The sequence below is a fragment of the Chelonoidis abingdonii genome, chromosome 2 (assembly GCF_003597395.2).
Source record: "Chelonoidis abingdonii isolate Lonesome George chromosome 2, CheloAbing_2.0, whole genome shotgun sequence".
Taxonomy (NCBI): domain Eukaryota; kingdom Metazoa; phylum Chordata; order Testudines; family Testudinidae; genus Chelonoidis; species Chelonoidis abingdonii.
The window spans coordinates 174,262,282-174,278,555 of record NC_133770.1 but is presented as its reverse complement, the minus strand read 5'-3'; the positions used below and the strand labels follow the sequence as shown (position 1 = coordinate 174,278,555).

Genomic DNA, 16,274 nt, shown 5'->3' with positions numbered 1-16,274 from the left:
GACAGGAAATTCAGCTTTTACAAGCTGTTAAGTTTTCTATCAGGTGGATAAAAACACAAAGATTATCCCGTGCCTAAATAATTTTGGCATTCTATGGATCTTTTCAAATTAGAATAGTCACGCATTAACGTTAAAATATGTAAGTGGGGTGTGACCAAGACTGTAAAAGGCTCATGGTTTTTAACTTTTATTTTATTTAAATAATGTGCAGTTTGTGAAGCATACAGAAGTGCGCAAACAGTTGCTGCCACATTTGGGACCAAATTTGTGTATTATCACTTAACTGTGGGAGTGGAATTAATGAGTTTAGAAAAAAGAGACATTCCTTAAGAGACCTGCTTAATTACACCTTATTGCATAGTTAAGACATTAAGTCTACAACCACCTGAAACAGTTTTAAATTTCTGATTCCAAGGTACCTATCCCCTCCCAATGAGCTCCTGCACTGAGCAATACTCTAGCTGCAGTGAAAATACTGCTATGGTGCATGCTAGAAACCTAGAGGAAGCATCAGCATGGAGAGAGGGAAATAGTGGTGTCCCCCAGAGATCTGTTCTGGGACCAGTCCTATTCAACATATTCATAAGTGATCTGAAAAAAAGGGGTAAACAGTGAGGTGGCAAAATTTGCAGATGACACAAAATTACGACAGATAGTTAAGACCCAGGCAGACTGTGAAGAGCTACAAAAGGATCTCTCAAAACAGGGTGACTGGACAACAAAATGGAAGATGAAATGTAATCCTGATAAATGCAAAGTAATGCACATTGGAAAGCATAATCCCAGCTATACATATAAAATGACTGGGTCTAAATTAGCTGTTACCATTCAAGAAAGATCTTGGAGTCATTGTGGATAGTTCTCTGAAAACATCCACTCAGTGTGCAGTGGCAATCAAAAAAGCAAACAGAATGCTAGGAATAATTAAGAAAGGGATAGCTAATAGGACAGAAAATATGTAAATTTTCTATATAAATCCATGATACACCCACATCTTGAATACTGTGTGCAAATATGGTCACCCCATCTCAAAAGAAAAAAAAGGATATATTGAAATTGGAAAAGGTTCAGAAAACGATAACAAAAGTTATTAGGGGTATGGAATAGCTTCTATATGAGGAGATATTAACTGGGACTTTTCAGCTTGGAAAAGAGACAGCTAAGGGGAAAGATGACTGACGTCTATAAAATCATGACTGATGTAGAGAAAGTAGATGAGAAGTAGTAAACAACACTTCCTTAACATAAGAACTAGGGGGTTACCAAATGAAATTAATAGGCAGCAGGTTTAAAAGAAATAAAAGGAAGTATTTCTTCACATAACGCACAGTCAACCTGTGGAACTCCTTGCCAGAGGATTCTGTGAAGACCAAGACCATAACAGGGTTCAAAAAAAGAACTAAATAAGTTCATGGAGGATAGGTACATCAATGGCTATTAGCCAGGATGGGCAGATATGGTGTCCCTAACCTCTGTTTGCCAGAAGCTGGGAATGAACATCAGCGGATGGATCACTTGATGATTAGCTGTTCTGTTCATTCCCTCTGGGGCACCTGGCACTGGCCACTGTCGGAAGACAAGATACTGGGATACATAGACCTTTGGTCTGACCCAGTAGGGCCATTCTTATGTTCTTAAGCATCAGACCACCTGAAAAGGGAGAGGAGTTGATCTAGTGTATTACTGTTAGTACACTTTTTTCCAAACTGTTCATTTTGCATTTAGTGGAGCATACAAGAACTGCTGCCTCAGTACTGTAGCTTTAAATAGTACACAATAGAAAACAAGTTTCATGATCAGGTCCAATAGTGGCAACATGTTGTGTTGTCATTTTCTATCAAATGGCTAAGAGTACCAACTTGTAAGATACAAGATACGCACATTGAAATAAACTCACTTATTGCATGGCAGGTCCTGTATTTGAATGTTCAATTGTTCTTCTCTCTCCCCTCATTTTTAAAGTGATGGGCAAGGAAATAAACGCAAACTATTTTGTTGATATTTTACATTACGTCAGTAACACAATTGGCACCGCATGTTTTAAAGCAGATATCACAAATACAAAATCGTGCATATTTACAGTGCAAAAATTAAAAGCAACTTACTTGCCAAGTTCTGCTTGGTAAGCCACACAGCAAAGTTGCATTAAAAATTTAGTCTGTGACCAAGATTTTGATACATATATTCTTAAAGGTTACTTTGCCTATACACACTTCTGTGGTTATTGTCTTATTCTTTCAATACAGATGAGACTGTTCTATATAAACTGCTCAAACATCTGCAGTTACTTTTAACAAATTTTTTTTAATGTAAATACAGAATTTAGTTTTCAGCAATATGCACTTCTATGAACTCACAGGAACTACTGGTGCTACCCGTACAAGCCTAAAGTGGTTAAATTTTGAAGATTCATCTTTACTACACATCTCTATGCAGCCCTGCCCTCAGCTTCATGTTTTAAGAAGAAACAGTTGAAAGCCATGTATAATATACTGCTAAGTTATTTGTATGATGCAAGTTAATATTTAAGATACTTTTTTTTTTTTTTTTGCCTTTTCAGCCCAACAAAGAGTTGTGGAAGACAGAAGTAACAATATATTAGAACTTCTGATTTAACCTTAAATGTAGATGCTAAATTTCATGTAGTAGGAGGAAAAAACTCTGCTGCTTCAACACTACAGTACAACCCTCATGACCCAAACAGCATCAGAGACACCAAATAAGCTCAGATAATGTGAGTTTTGGATAACAGAGGCTTTTGCTAAAGTTGACCGATAGGTCTTCATGACAGTCTAGCCACATAAATGATAATGGAACATTAATCAGGTTTCTCGATGGGGTTCCTGGGGTGTGGAATTTGGTACGGCAAATAAAGAGGACGGAAGATAATCATTGTTAGCTTTTCACGGCAGAGTGACACCATATTTTTGTAAAGCACCTGGCACTTTCGGGGCTATATCATTAAAAATACACTGTAATAAATACAGGCTAACCCAGCATGTCTCTGGTGCCACTATAGCAAACAGTCCACAGGTGCAGTTTTTAAAGTCAGTCCCCTGGAACTCAAGTGGGATATCTAGTTCCCCCACAGGTTAGTGTTGGTCTTTCTGGTAGGCAGAGCTGTCCCCGACCCAGCCAGCCCTGTTACAGGCACACCCCTTTGCTCACCTGCATAGAAGCGGATGAGGCAGCCGGTCTCGGAGTCCATGCCCTCCTCCTGTACCCTCCACAGGTCCCGGAAACCCAGCTGGGACAGGTAGTCGTTCTGGATCTGCAGGGGTTTCTCGTGTGCCTCCAGCCGGCGGCTGATCTCCCCGTGGAACTGCACATACAAGGCCGGGGGCAGGGGAGACGAGGCGCTCGCCTCTCCTTTTAAATGAGGCACCTTGGAGCCGGCAGGGGCTGCCGCAGCCATCCCTACCCCGGGGCGCTCTTCTCCCGCACGCCCTGTTCGCGGAAGGGGGAGCATCGAGGGGAAATCGCCCGGCTGGTGATGGCTCCTGCCCGGGCCCACACCTGCCCCCTCTCCGGCTGGCGCAGCGGAATCCACCTCCAACTCCTCGGAGGACGACGAGCCGCCGCCGCTGCTGTAGGGGTCCAGGCGATCGGAGACGCTCTCCGCGCTGGGGCTGAGGCTGAAGCTCTCGGTGTCGGAGCCCACCAGCCCCAGCTCGCCCAGGAGGGAGGGGCAGGATAGCGGCGGCCCAGCCAGGTAGAGCTCGGCGGGCGGCGGCGCCCTGGGACTGAAGTCGGAGGACGAGGGACTCGGCCGGGGATCTGCCCAGCTACTCTCCCCAGCGCTGTCACTCAGTGCCAGGCGGCCGGGTCGGGCCGCCTCCCAGTTGTCCCCCGGCGGTTGCCGGGCCAACTCGTGCCGTGTCCCCCGGCGGCTTCTCGGCCTCTCATCGTGCTCCGGCCGCTGCTGCCTTGCAGGCGGGGGGTCGGGCGGTGTCAGGCTGCCCAGGTCTGCTACAGCCACGGCACCGGAGAGCGTCTCCCCCGGGAATGCTGCCGCCTCCTGCTGGGGCTGCGAGCTCGCCCTACCCAGCACCCGGACCACACCGGCGCCCCCCCTGTGGCCCAGCTGTAGCAGCCGGGCCGCCACCTCGGCCGCCGTGGTCTCCAGCGTGCAGAGCACCGGGCGAAGATAGGACATGTGGCGCTCGTAGACATGGACGCAGCCCCGCTGCAGGTCCCGCCGCACCCAGTCCCGCTCCGGCGGCTGCAGTGGCTGCAGCTGCCGGGGCGGCTTCAGCAGCAGCGCTTTCCTGTCCAAGCTGCGGGTGCCAAGCGAGGAAGGGGCAGCCGGGGAAGAGGAGGAGGCGGCGGCGGCGGCGGCAGCAGCAGAAAGATTCCTCTTCAGCCTCCCCCTCCTCAGCAGCAGGGAGTTGGCGCTGCTGCCCCGGCCGGGAGCAGCCTGAGTCCCGTTGGCCACCAGCGCAGCGTGGGGAGTGAAGCCTCCAGCAGCCCCTCGCCTCCTCCGCGGCCCCCCAGCTGCTTTGCCTTCTCGCTGCCCGGCCTCTGCGCCGCCCGGCTGCTCCACGCTACTCTCGGTGCTCGGCGTATCCCGGGTCCTCTCGGCTGGGGAGCTGCCCTGCTGCTCCGAGCCGCCACTGCTCCGCGCCGCCGCCAGAGCTTCTCTCGCTCGCCGCTGCGCGGGCTCCATTGCCCGGGGGCTGGGGATGCCGCCTCCACCCCGGGGCAGCGCCGCTCGGAGCCCGGAGGAGAAGCGGGGCGGGGAAACAGAACGGAGAGAGGCGCCGCGCTCCAGAGGCGGATTATGTAGCAATTGGGAACATTCCGTCGGTCAGTGTCTCCGCGCGTTCGGCTCAGCCGCGCTCCACAGCTGTCGCGAGCGCCATTAGGGAGAGAGAGAGGAGCCGCCTTCCCGCCTCCCCTCCCCAGAGCCTCATGAATATTAAGCAACCCCAACCTTCTATTTACAACAGCAGTCAGGGAGGAGCGAAGGCGGCGGGCTCATGAATACTCGTCCCAGGTTGACGCCATCCCTGGCGCGGTGGGGCGGAGCTCCGATGATAAATTCAAGGTGACGGCAGAGGGCGAGCCAGGCATGCTGGGAAATAGAGTCCCCGGCCGGCTCCCATAGGGCACGCACCGACACACGAACTACAAGTCCCAGCGGCCCCCGCTTCCTTCTTTTTCTTTCCTCCCGGACTGTCCCCACCGCGCGCCCGCCTGCCTGCACCTGCTCTTGTGACCGCCCCAGGGCAGGGGCCCTGTCAGAAATGCCTCATCTGCGGCTGCACAAACCGTGGTGGCTTTCCCGCAGCCCGGACGGGTACCTCCCGCAGGTGGCAGCTACCCAGCGTCAGGCCCATTCCCCCCCCCCCCCCCCCCGCAGCGTTGCTCAACTCTCCAGTGTGCTTAATTCCAGCCTGAAGTTTCCCACAATAGTTGATTACAGAAACATCCAGAGGCCCTGATTAGGATCATGGGCATGGTCTTCCTTCCTTTTTAATAATTAAAACCGATTTACTATCGCTGGGAAACTTCTCTTCACACTTCTTCCAGTTCATAAATGTATTGAACACAGATTCATTTCTTCTCAGATACCACTAGATTTAAGAAACTGAATAAAGAATAGACTAGCTAGAACTCCCAGGGGACATCACCATTAACTTTGAGGCACTGCCATTCACTATCACTCTTCACATTGCTTAATTAGTTTTGAAATCCATACTAGGAGCTATACCCAATTATTACATTTTATATCAAGGTTTCTCAAAAATAAATCCAGCTGTTCCAGGGAACCTGTACGCAGCTCCTTTTGCTAGTTTAAAACTGAGTTAAGGCAACCCTGTTTGAATGTAATTACCAGCTGATAGCTTCTTGAGGGCCTATGTAAAACAATCTTACAAGTCTATTTACCATCGCCACATAATTTTTTAAATCTGAAATGGCAACCCTATTTGCTGTTTCAGTAAAGAGGCCAACAAATTAATAAGAGTGAGCTACTGTCTCATCTATAGAGGACGATCTCTTCAGATTAGAACCAGGATGGAGAAACAGACATACAACTGTGAAAAAACTTGTACAGCTGTTGCATGTGTTTGGTCCACAGAGAAGTGGTTGTTGGTCTAGCACCCTTTTCAAGCACTGAAAACTGAATTAAAATATTTTGATTTAAACAATTGCTTAGTAGCAACAATGATGCTGCAAAATTGTCCAAAAAAGATATGCCTCAAAATAAAATAATGTATGAAAATTGTAAATATCTGGTAAATACACATAACTCTATGAAAGCATGAGTTTTAATATTGTAGGGGCACAATCCTACAATATTTATTTAGGCAAAACTGCCGGTGAAGTCAAGGGGGAGTTTTAGCCAAGTAATGTCCCCAGGATCAGGTTTGAACTGCTTGAGAATTGTACCCCATTTAGTACATTTTGTAAAGTTGCAGTGAAATGTTTTGCCAAATATTTGTTAAAAATGTTACAGACTGCACTAAACTAATTGCTTTTGGCAATTAACCAAGTATCAACAACATTATGGGAGTCAGAAACAAATCTTTTCCATTAGATAAGATAATATCTCTAGTGTCAATGAAACACTAACTATGAAACCTACTGCAAAACTTGTGATTTTTTAAAAACATATTTATAATGTAAAGAGAAACAACAAAGCAGACTATGTTCATTTATACATTATCATCATCTTTATCCTGAAAAAGTGTGCTGCTCACTTCACAGAAAACACTCAAGGTCTTCTCTAAAGAACTTATGATGTAAATATATCTTAATCTTTGTAAAATGTGTGTCTAATGGAGGCTCACAAGTTTATTTTCACTGGTAGACTGTTGTCCTTTAGAACAGAGTGATTTGTAAATTAATTGCTCTGTTCTGAATCTCCAGTAATCTTGTGTATACGTAAGGGGACTGTTATCCCCTTACTAACATTCAGTGGGGGTGTTTGGTTGCTAGCTCCCAGCACTAAAAGGGGAGGGATCGATGGCAAATCAGGACCCTGAGACTGACAGTCCCCAGGAACAATGGTGAGAGGCCAATGCTCCAGCAGCGAATTGACCGGGCGGGCAGGCTAAATCAAAGAGACAAAGGCATGGGGGTCCCTCCTCCTGTGAGCTGGAATTGCCTAAGTCGGATGGAGTGGGGCTGAGCTAAGGACTAGTGGCTAGGGAGCAGAGCTGCAGCCCAAAAAAAGCCAGAGCACAGCCCAGGGAGGCAGAGCGACCTGCCCGGGAGGTGGAGCTGCACGCACACAGAGCCAGAGGGCTAGACAGCAGCCCCAGGAGCAGGTGAGAGCTGAGAGGAGTCACAGAACCAGTCTGCAGAGCAGACCTGCCCTGGAGCAAGGCTGTAGCAACTGGAGCCAGAGAGGCGCGAAGCAGCCCAGGTGCTGAAGACAGAGCAGCAGCAGGCAGTTGTGCTGAGGCGTGTGGAGCTGGGGCTGGAGCAATCCCACAGCTGGGTGTGGTGAGCAGCTGGGAGAGCGAGGGGGACCTGGGCAGTGGCCCAGCACGAGGGAGATGCCTCAGCGCAAGAGGCTCTGCAGGCCAGACTTGGAGGGGACATAACCCTGAAGCACGAGCTAGGGGACACTGGGAGAAAGGGTCCGCACTAGAGCCTGAAGAGAGTGTGGCCCCAACCAGAGCACTGTCTGACCCGCAGCGTCCTCGCAGCACAGCCAGGGCCTGAGAAGGAGGCCTGGGAACCTACAAGGAACAGACTGTGGAAGTGCCCTGATGTCCCAAGACCCTGATTTTTGTGATGGTCCCTGCCACAGAGTGGTGTGATGTGTTTTCCTCTTAACCTTTTCCATTTTTGCTTATATTTTTTTTAAATTAATTGTATAATTAAATAACTTGTATTTGCTTTAATTTGTATTATGTGATCAGTGGGTCAGGGAGGTGCGCAGTGCAAAGAGAATACCCCGGAGTGGGGACACCCTAGCCCCTGTCCTAGGTGACCACAGCAGGGTTGGGGGTTGAGCCCCCTAGGAATCCTGGGCCCAGCCTTGTTGGGGTTACGAGGACTCTGCCAGACAGGAGAGTGGAAGGGGAGTCCTCAAGGGCAGAGGCCTCTGGGTAAAGGAGGTGGGAGTGAGGACTCAGATCCTTTCGCCAGCCCTCTTCACCGGGGTAGTGCAGAAGCCAGGAAAGTTCCCCACAATAGCGGGACCATTCCCCCACTTACATATATCCTTAGGTCTAATTGCAAGCAAAAAAGCAAAAGCATCTTTGGAATTCTTTCTAAGATAACCAGAATCACATCCAGAATATAAATTGAGAGCAGTTGAATGCTGCACTCAGCTATTAAAGGCTCAGATTTATGCCTAAAAAAGTTGAAAGGGGCAATATGCAACATAAATGCAGCTTTGAGTATATCACAGTCCAAATATTTAGACTCTCATCCTCCACTTCCTTCCATATTCTCTATTGTCACTTCTGTTGATTTTACACAATGTATTGTAATGCCACTGACTTAACTGGAGTTACTCCTGATCTGATTTAAACCAATTTAAGTGAGAGGAGATTCAAGCTTTAGTCTTGCTATACACAAGACCTAAAATAGTATAAATAAATAAAATAACATTTATGAATCCAAATCAGAATATATTTCCTTAACCATCTGTTTTCTCCAAGATTTTAGGTCCAAATATACTTTGCAGGTGGTGATGGGTTCTGACTTTTTTGGGAGGGGAGAAGAACAAAAAGGATGTTATCATAATTATTTAGTTATCAAAGGTGTTTTCCTTAAACAGTTTGAGCCCCCATATGGTCCTTGCAAAGATACCACAGCCCCAGTACAGATGGCCCAATTTGAAGTGCAGAAGGGGTGGAATGGGGTATATGGGATACTTGTCTGGGGAGACTGGAGGAAGAGAGAGAAGGACATGGGAGGCTTGGCAAATGATCCTGGCTTGGGGCAAGCAAGAGGGAGACAGCAAGTTCCAAAAAGACTGTTGTTGCTTAGTATTATTTTAAGACTATTTTTAAAGGAAAGGAATTTTCCAAAAAATACTTTGCTGATGTGGAGTTAAGCTAGTAAATATTTATGTAAAGAGGGAAACAACAGTTTTCTCAAATAGAACAAATATTAGAAAACCTGGAAGTTCAGAGTTAAGATTACACTAAAATCCATAACATACAGAAAATCCAATATTAGATAGTATGCATAGCTACAGTCATCCAAACAACCTCAGTTCAGATTCTCAGCTGGTGTGAAATGGCATAGCACCATTAGCATCTGTGGAGCTATTCTACAGAGTGGACTGGATTAAAGTTAAGGTTGTTTGGGTTACCACTGCATTGTAAAATTCACTCAGGTGCAAAAGACTAAAACAAGTCCCCTAGCATTATGTGATTCCCTGAGTTGGGGCACAATGGGAAAGAAAAAGTCATGGATGTGGGCATTCACATTTTTTTAATTTTTTTAATTTTGACAAGGAAGTCTCTGTTCTCACCCTGCCTCGCCCACACTTCACTTGTATGAAGCCTGATTACTTAGGGTTGATGTGGGGAATTGGTTTTTTTGCCATATTTTCTAATTTTTTAAAATGTAATTTAACTTTGAACATTCAGACTCGTGTTTGTATCTTCAGTGAAAACCACACTGTTCTCTTTAGGATTTCCCACATATTCTCGTTCATTAGCCCATTTGTTTATAAGCCGATCCTCCAAGTTGGTTAGGTAAAAAGAGCAAAAACTGTATGACCCTTTCATAAGCCAACCCTACTTGTCAGTTGTTGGCAAACTTTGGCTCCTGGCCTGTTAGGGTAAGCTGCTAATGGGCCTGGACATTTTGTTTACCTGGAGCGTTCACAGACACGGAGCCCCTCAGCTCCCAGTGGCCGTGGTTTGCCATTCCCAGCCAATGGGAGCTGAGGGGCTCCATGCCTCCAGACACTCCAGGTAAACAAAATGACAATGTATTAGATATTCAATTAAATGATTCCATAGAGTTTAAAATCATCAAATTTTGGTGTAGCCCCGTTTGTAAGCCAACTCCCCCTCTTTGATGCGTTACTTTTTTACCAAAAATATTCAGCATATGAGCAAGTATATACGGTATTTCCCAGTAATTGAGAGAGATTTACAACCTTCTCTTACCATTTTTTTTTTATTGGAATTGGAAATGTTGATAGGGATTAACTGCTGCTATACTGCAATACTCTCAAGATTAATCTTTGTAGCTTAGGGCAGGTGGATGAAGTATTCATATTTTCTTTGCTTTTCTATATTTATTGATGATTATTATTAAAAAATAAAAAGAAATGGTGGGAAAGAGGATGATTCACAATCTAGAGACTTCCCAGCAGAATCAGGCAATCTTGAAGAAGAATTTTCTGAACTTGAAACACTTTGGAAAAAAAACTAAATAATTTAAGTTTATCATTATGAAATAATTCTTACTAAAAACTACATTAACAGAGGGGATATAGTATACCTTTCCACAGAAAAACTGGTGGGAAGAGAACAGTAGGCCTATGAAACTGTGAGATCAATCTGCTAGAGCAGGGGTGGGCAAACTATGTCCCGGCGGCCGCATCTGTCCCTTCAGACATTTTAATCTGGCCCTGGAGCTCCTGCTGTGGAGTGGGGTTGGGGTTTGCTCCATGTGGCTCCCAGAAACAGCAGCATGTTCCATCTCCAGTTCCTACGCGTAAGAGCAGCCAGCCCCCGCCCCAAGCACCACTCCCGCAGCTCCCAATGGCTAGCAAATGGGGCCAATGGGAGCTTCAGGGAGGGCGCCTGTGGATGGGGCAGTACGCAGAGCCGTCTAGCTGTACCTCCGCATAGGAGCCGAGGGGGACGACACATGCCACTGCTTCCGAGAGCTGCTTGAGGTAAATGCTGCTTGGAGCCTGCACCACAACCCCCTCCCACACCCCAACCCCTTGCCCCAGCCCTGATCCCCCTCCCACCCTCCAAACCTCTCGGTCCCACCTTCCTGCACCCCCAAGCCCGCACCCCCAGCCAGAGCCCTCACCCCCCTCACCCACACTCCAACCTCCTGCCCCATCCCGGAGCCCCCTCCCACACCCTAAACTCCTCATTTCTGGCCCCACCCCAGAGCCTGCACCCCCTCCCAGAGCTCTCACCTTGTCCCTCACACAGCCTCCAATTTCGTGAGCATTCATGGGCCACCATAAAATTTCCATATCCAGATGTGGCCCTCAGGCCAAAAAGTTTGCCCACCCCTGTGCTAGAGTTTCTTTTACATGCAGCTCTCAAGAGGGAGAGAGGATTAGAGGCAACAAAGGGGACATAAGATTGTTTGGAAGCCCTGGCTCGGACCAGTAGCTTCATGAGAGGACATGTCTACACTAGGGTGCTACAGCAGCACAGCTATGGTGCTGCAACTGTTCAGCTGTAGTGAAGATCAGGGGTCGGCAACCTCTGGCACATGGCTCGCCAGGGTAAGCACCCTGGCGGGCCGGATCAGTTTGTTTACCTGCTGCCTCCGCAAGTTCGGCCGATCGCACCTCTCACTGGCCACAGTTCACTGCTCCAGACCCATGGGGGCTTTGGGAAGTGGTGCGGCCCAAGGGATTTGCTGGCCGTGGCTTCCTGCCGCCCCCATTGGCCTGGAGAGGTGAACTACGGCCAGTGGGAGCCGTGATCAGCCAAACCTGCAGAGGCGGCAGGTAAACAAACTGGTCTAGCCCACCAGGGTGCTTACCCTGGCGAACTGCGTGCCAGAGGTTGCCAACCCTTGGTGTAGATGCTTCCTACAGTGACAGAAGAGTTTTCAACCGCACAATAGTTAATCCAAAAATTCTTCTCTGAGCTGTGGTACCTAGGTCAGTGAAAGAATTTGTCCACTGACCTAGCCATGTCAATGCCAGGGGTTACATCAGCATAACTACAGTACTCAGGGGTGTGAATCATTCACACTCCCGAACACCATAGGCATGTCAACCTAACTTTTAAGTGTAGACTAGGCCCAATATACTCCCTGCACTTCCCTACTGTCCTACCTCTGCTGTGGCGGCATGGCTATACAAGGCTTGCTGCCATCAGCTGCATTCTCTTGTAGCTACACAGTAGTACCTCAGGAGGGTACCCAGCCATCTCAGTCTTGCTTAGAGTAGTAGTAACTCCCATTCATCTCTATGAAGTCTGCAGCATAGCAGCTACTCCCTGATTCCCACAAATCTGTATGGAGCTCTGAGACTAAAGTACACCTATAGGAGGTGCTTCTACCATACAGGGGGCACAGTAGGGGCACCAGTTGGTTTCTAGAGGTTTAGCTCCTCTTTGACTGCAAAAATAGATGGGAGAATGTGGCCCATAGTCAACTCACTTCAGTGCCACTTTGTTGTGTTGACTCTATTAAACCTACAGCACTTGCAATTGTACAGTTCTTAGTTTTAGCTAAAATGAATATCTTGATTTGCAATTCAATCCTGTCTTTTTATCCATTGGAACAGAACAGTATATATTATGTAGTCCTTGTTAACTAATTAGTTTGATAATTTACTACATTCAAAAAAGAAGTTTATTGTTATATGGCATATGCAATGATTACTTTATTTTTAAATACTAAATTTAAAAATGGTATAATACTTTGCCCTCACTGAGCAAGAGTTGCTCATTCTCCAGTCCTTGAATAAATAAAACTTTACTGTCAAGTCAGTGCTGGATCAAAAGCAGTTGAACACTGGCAGATACTAGTGGAAAGATCATATTAATAGTTTCCCTGCTGTAAGTAGGTTTTAATACTGCTGCTAATGAAGATCTATATTTAAGAATGGGAGGGATATGAAGAGTTGGGGAAAAACATTGAAGTGATCCCAGTGAAGGGTGCGGGGGGAAGTAAAATATGGGAGCTAAGAAATAGCATCTAGTTCAGAAAGGAGGAATTAATATTCATCAACTCTGTACTAAGGTATCTGGAGCCTTGTTCAGCTCTGTTTTTTAATAGTCTATTTTTGCTAGAGAAAGAGAATTTCCCTAAAGAGAAAGAGGCAAGAGGCTTGCTTAAGTGTTAACAAGTTGCAACAGAAGACAAGGCGTTTCCAACAGTAAAAATAATCCAAGAAGTAGGGGAAAGATGAGAAAGGAGGCCATATAAAATAAAGCAATTTAATGGTTTGGTTTTTTTGTAAATGCATTTCAGTATTTTCATATAAAAGATGTTATCAATAGTCTAAGGCCTCAATTCAGGAAAGTACTTGAGGTGCATAAGTCCATCATTATTCAGGAAAGCACGTAAAAACATATGGAATTTTAAATATTTGCTTAAAGTTGAGCATCAGTTTAAGAACCATGCCTCAACAGGGATGCTTTCTTGAATTGGGGTCTAAACGAATTAGGCCACATATTATATAATACTCAAATTTGTATCCTTAGGGTGCGGGGGAGATTCTGAAATTTTGTTTAGTATTTATTTGCTATTTCTAACATCTACAAAAATTTCTGGCAATGGCTTGCCCACCTTTTCAAATCCAGGCTGAAAAACCCAGTTAGCTTACAATAGTATTTAAGAGTTTTCATCTATAGATCTCAAAGCATTTTACCAAAGGATAGATAAGCATAATTATTTCCATTTTACAAATGGGAAAGATGGAGAAACATGGGTTAACTGACTTTCTCATGATCACACAGTGAGTCAGTTTCAAACTGGGAGTAGATTCCAGGCCCTCCGTTTATCACTTGTGAAATCTAGACAGGAGAAAGTGAATATAAGGCTCCTGCCTCTGTCCTTTGAATAGGAACCAGTGCCCAGATCCTCAAAGGTTTTTAGACTCCTTGATTTCAATGGAAGTTAGGAGCCTAAATACATTTAAGGATCCGGGCCCATGTCACTAACTTCATTCTGACTTGACAGGCTGGATAGGGCTCCACTGAGAGGCTCATCATTGTCATTTCTGATTACTGGGGTCTCTGTTAAGTAATGCAAGACTCCCGCTAACCCAAGAATGGAGGATGCTGCTTCTACAATGTCCCACAGTTCCCACCAGTCACAGGAACTGTGGGACCAGTTTGAGGCTAAGACCAGTGTTTGAAGTTGGTCCTCGTTGTAGCTAGATCTTATAGTTTTCAAGGAGACAAGGATTTCCTAAATAATCAGCATTGTCAATTGTATTTTTACAGACTGTGCTAAACTGTTAATATGTAATTGTTTGTAATACTGTGTTAGCATTGTAAAGAAGTAGTTCAGAAGTGTGGCTGCATTAGCAAATTTAAGAAGGCCCCAACTTATTCTGATTATATCTATCCCTCCCAAAACAAAGATGTTGATCTTTTATCAGCGCTAGGAACAGCGTCACATCACATGTGTAGGGAGAGATTTAAAGAGCTACAAATAAAACATCAGGTGTCTTTTAAATTTTTTCATTGTGTTGTTCGAGACAACAGCTGACGGTGAGTTGTGATGCTATTAAAACCAGCACCTGCAGAAACAAATTCAGAAAAAAAAAACACTTATAAACTACAAGAGTATGTTAGATGATATATCAAATATTCTAAATTATTACAGTAAGTATTGTCTTAAAATGAAAGCAACATTTATTAAATATTTTGTTTTTAATTTGTGCTGGATTAATCTCAAACCCAGACTTCAGAGCTAAAAGATTAATTGGTAGAAAGTTTTCACTAATCCTCTTACCCAGCCGTCCACTCTCCTGTCTTAAAATACAGGTTTGTTTGTTTATTTATTTATTATTTAAAGGGGAAAAAAGTTTTGTTCCCCATTGCATGTTAAAAAATTAAAAGGTTCTTCTTCAAAAGCTTATAACAGCCTTTTTTCTACCTCAAGTATTTTCTCCTTAGGTTGGTATTTGCTTGTTCAAACTTTTGTTGTGTTCCAGAACTACAATTCCCTGAAGTACAAGTTCATCATTAATAAATCTGAACAGGATTAATGTGGATTCAGAAAGCTATAACACAATGACTCAAACACCATTGTTTTCAACATCAACGATAAACCTGAACAGCGACCATTAGCAAGTTTGGAATGACCCACAGTATTCAGCAGTTTTTCACTATAGCATCACAAGTTTCTATTAAGCAAATTCCTTAAATCATTCATGTCACAATCTCTAGTGCTAAGAATTGATCATGTTAATAACAGAGACTTCTTTCCAGTTTAGAAATTCCCATATTTTAAATCTGAATAGAGTAAATTATGATGTGAGAGTAGGCACAGTTGAAGAAAAAATTTCAAAATGTTTATTTATTGTTTTCCATTTGTACAAGGTGCCTATCACCCACCTCCAGCTGCTTCTACAATAATTAACTGAAAGCATGGACAAAATGCATCAGTTCATTTTCAAAAGTTATTTTTATTTAGCTGCTTGAGCACATAAAATATACACCTTATTAAAAGGTACTTAAATATGAAACAATATTCATACTTCATCTTTATGAGATTTGTCCTCATCCTCGAACACAAGTTGACGCCACACCATAGTATTTTGTTGTGAGCACGTTCTTTCCATTTCTGGCCAAAGAGTTTTGTTCTGGGATTGGCCCAGCATGTTTTCAGTCTGCCCAGCGATCACTTGTCATCTTTGAGGATCCAATCACTGATATGTGTTATCCACATATTGTCTTGCCTGCAGACCACAAGACCCGCCCATCTTTGCTTTGTGTCATACATCACCTGCACTACATTGGTCACCTCTGTACGCCTTCTGATCTCCTCCTTCGTTGTGTGATCACGGAGCGATATCTTACACATTCGCCTTTCCATTGCTCTCTGGGTGACCGCTAATTCCTCTGCTTTCGTCATTGACCAGCTTTCTGCTCCGTATATCATTGCTGGCAGAACAGTGGAGTTAAACAGTTCTTTCCTTTTCTTCATTGGCAGTTCGTTATCCATTAGAGATGTCTTTATTTTGTTGAAATTTGCCCACCTCACCTTTCTCTTCCTACAGCATTCCCCTTTGAATGAGCTATCTCTGCTCAGCTGCTGACCCAGGTAAATATATTTGTCCACCTCTTCGATTTCTTTCTCATTTACAGTGATGATTCCTTCTGCACAATGTTCATTCCGCATCCACTTTGTCTTCAATGTGTTCACTTCCAACCCAATGTCATGCGAAAGTGTTTGCAGTTGCTTCAATTTGTTCTCCAGTTCTGCTGTGTCCTTTGCTAGTAATGCATCTTCTCTTCGCTGACGACTATGTAGTAACTGTTCTCTGTCAATTCTGATTCATATTTAGGTGAATTAAATAAAAATCAAAGTAAAAAAAAATAACTATCAATATACCAGTTAATGACAATAAAACAATTAACATCTCCCATACATACAGCTCCCCAGAAACCTCTCAAACTCTCAGTAAATAG

At 44.9% G+C, this 16,274-nt stretch overlaps 2 protein-coding genes across 2 annotated transcripts in view; both read right to left on the bottom strand.

Moving 5' to 3' along the window:
• The window catches only part of PHLPP1 (PH domain and leucine rich repeat protein phosphatase 1), a 245,757-nt gene extending 240,844 nt beyond the window's left edge, over positions 1 to 4,913 (bottom strand). The window contains exon 1 of the mRNA XM_075062811.1: positions 3,169 to 4,913. Within this exon, the coding sequence (XP_074918912.1) occupies positions 3,169 to 4,666 (1,498 nt within the window). The 5' untranslated portion in view covers positions 4,667 to 4,913. The remainder of the gene's footprint in view (positions 1 to 3,168) is intronic.
• Positions 1 to 16,274, bottom strand: part of ZCCHC2 (zinc finger CCHC-type containing 2) — a 347,582-nt gene that overhangs the window by 169,277 nt on the left and 162,031 nt on the right. The window lies entirely within an intron of this gene.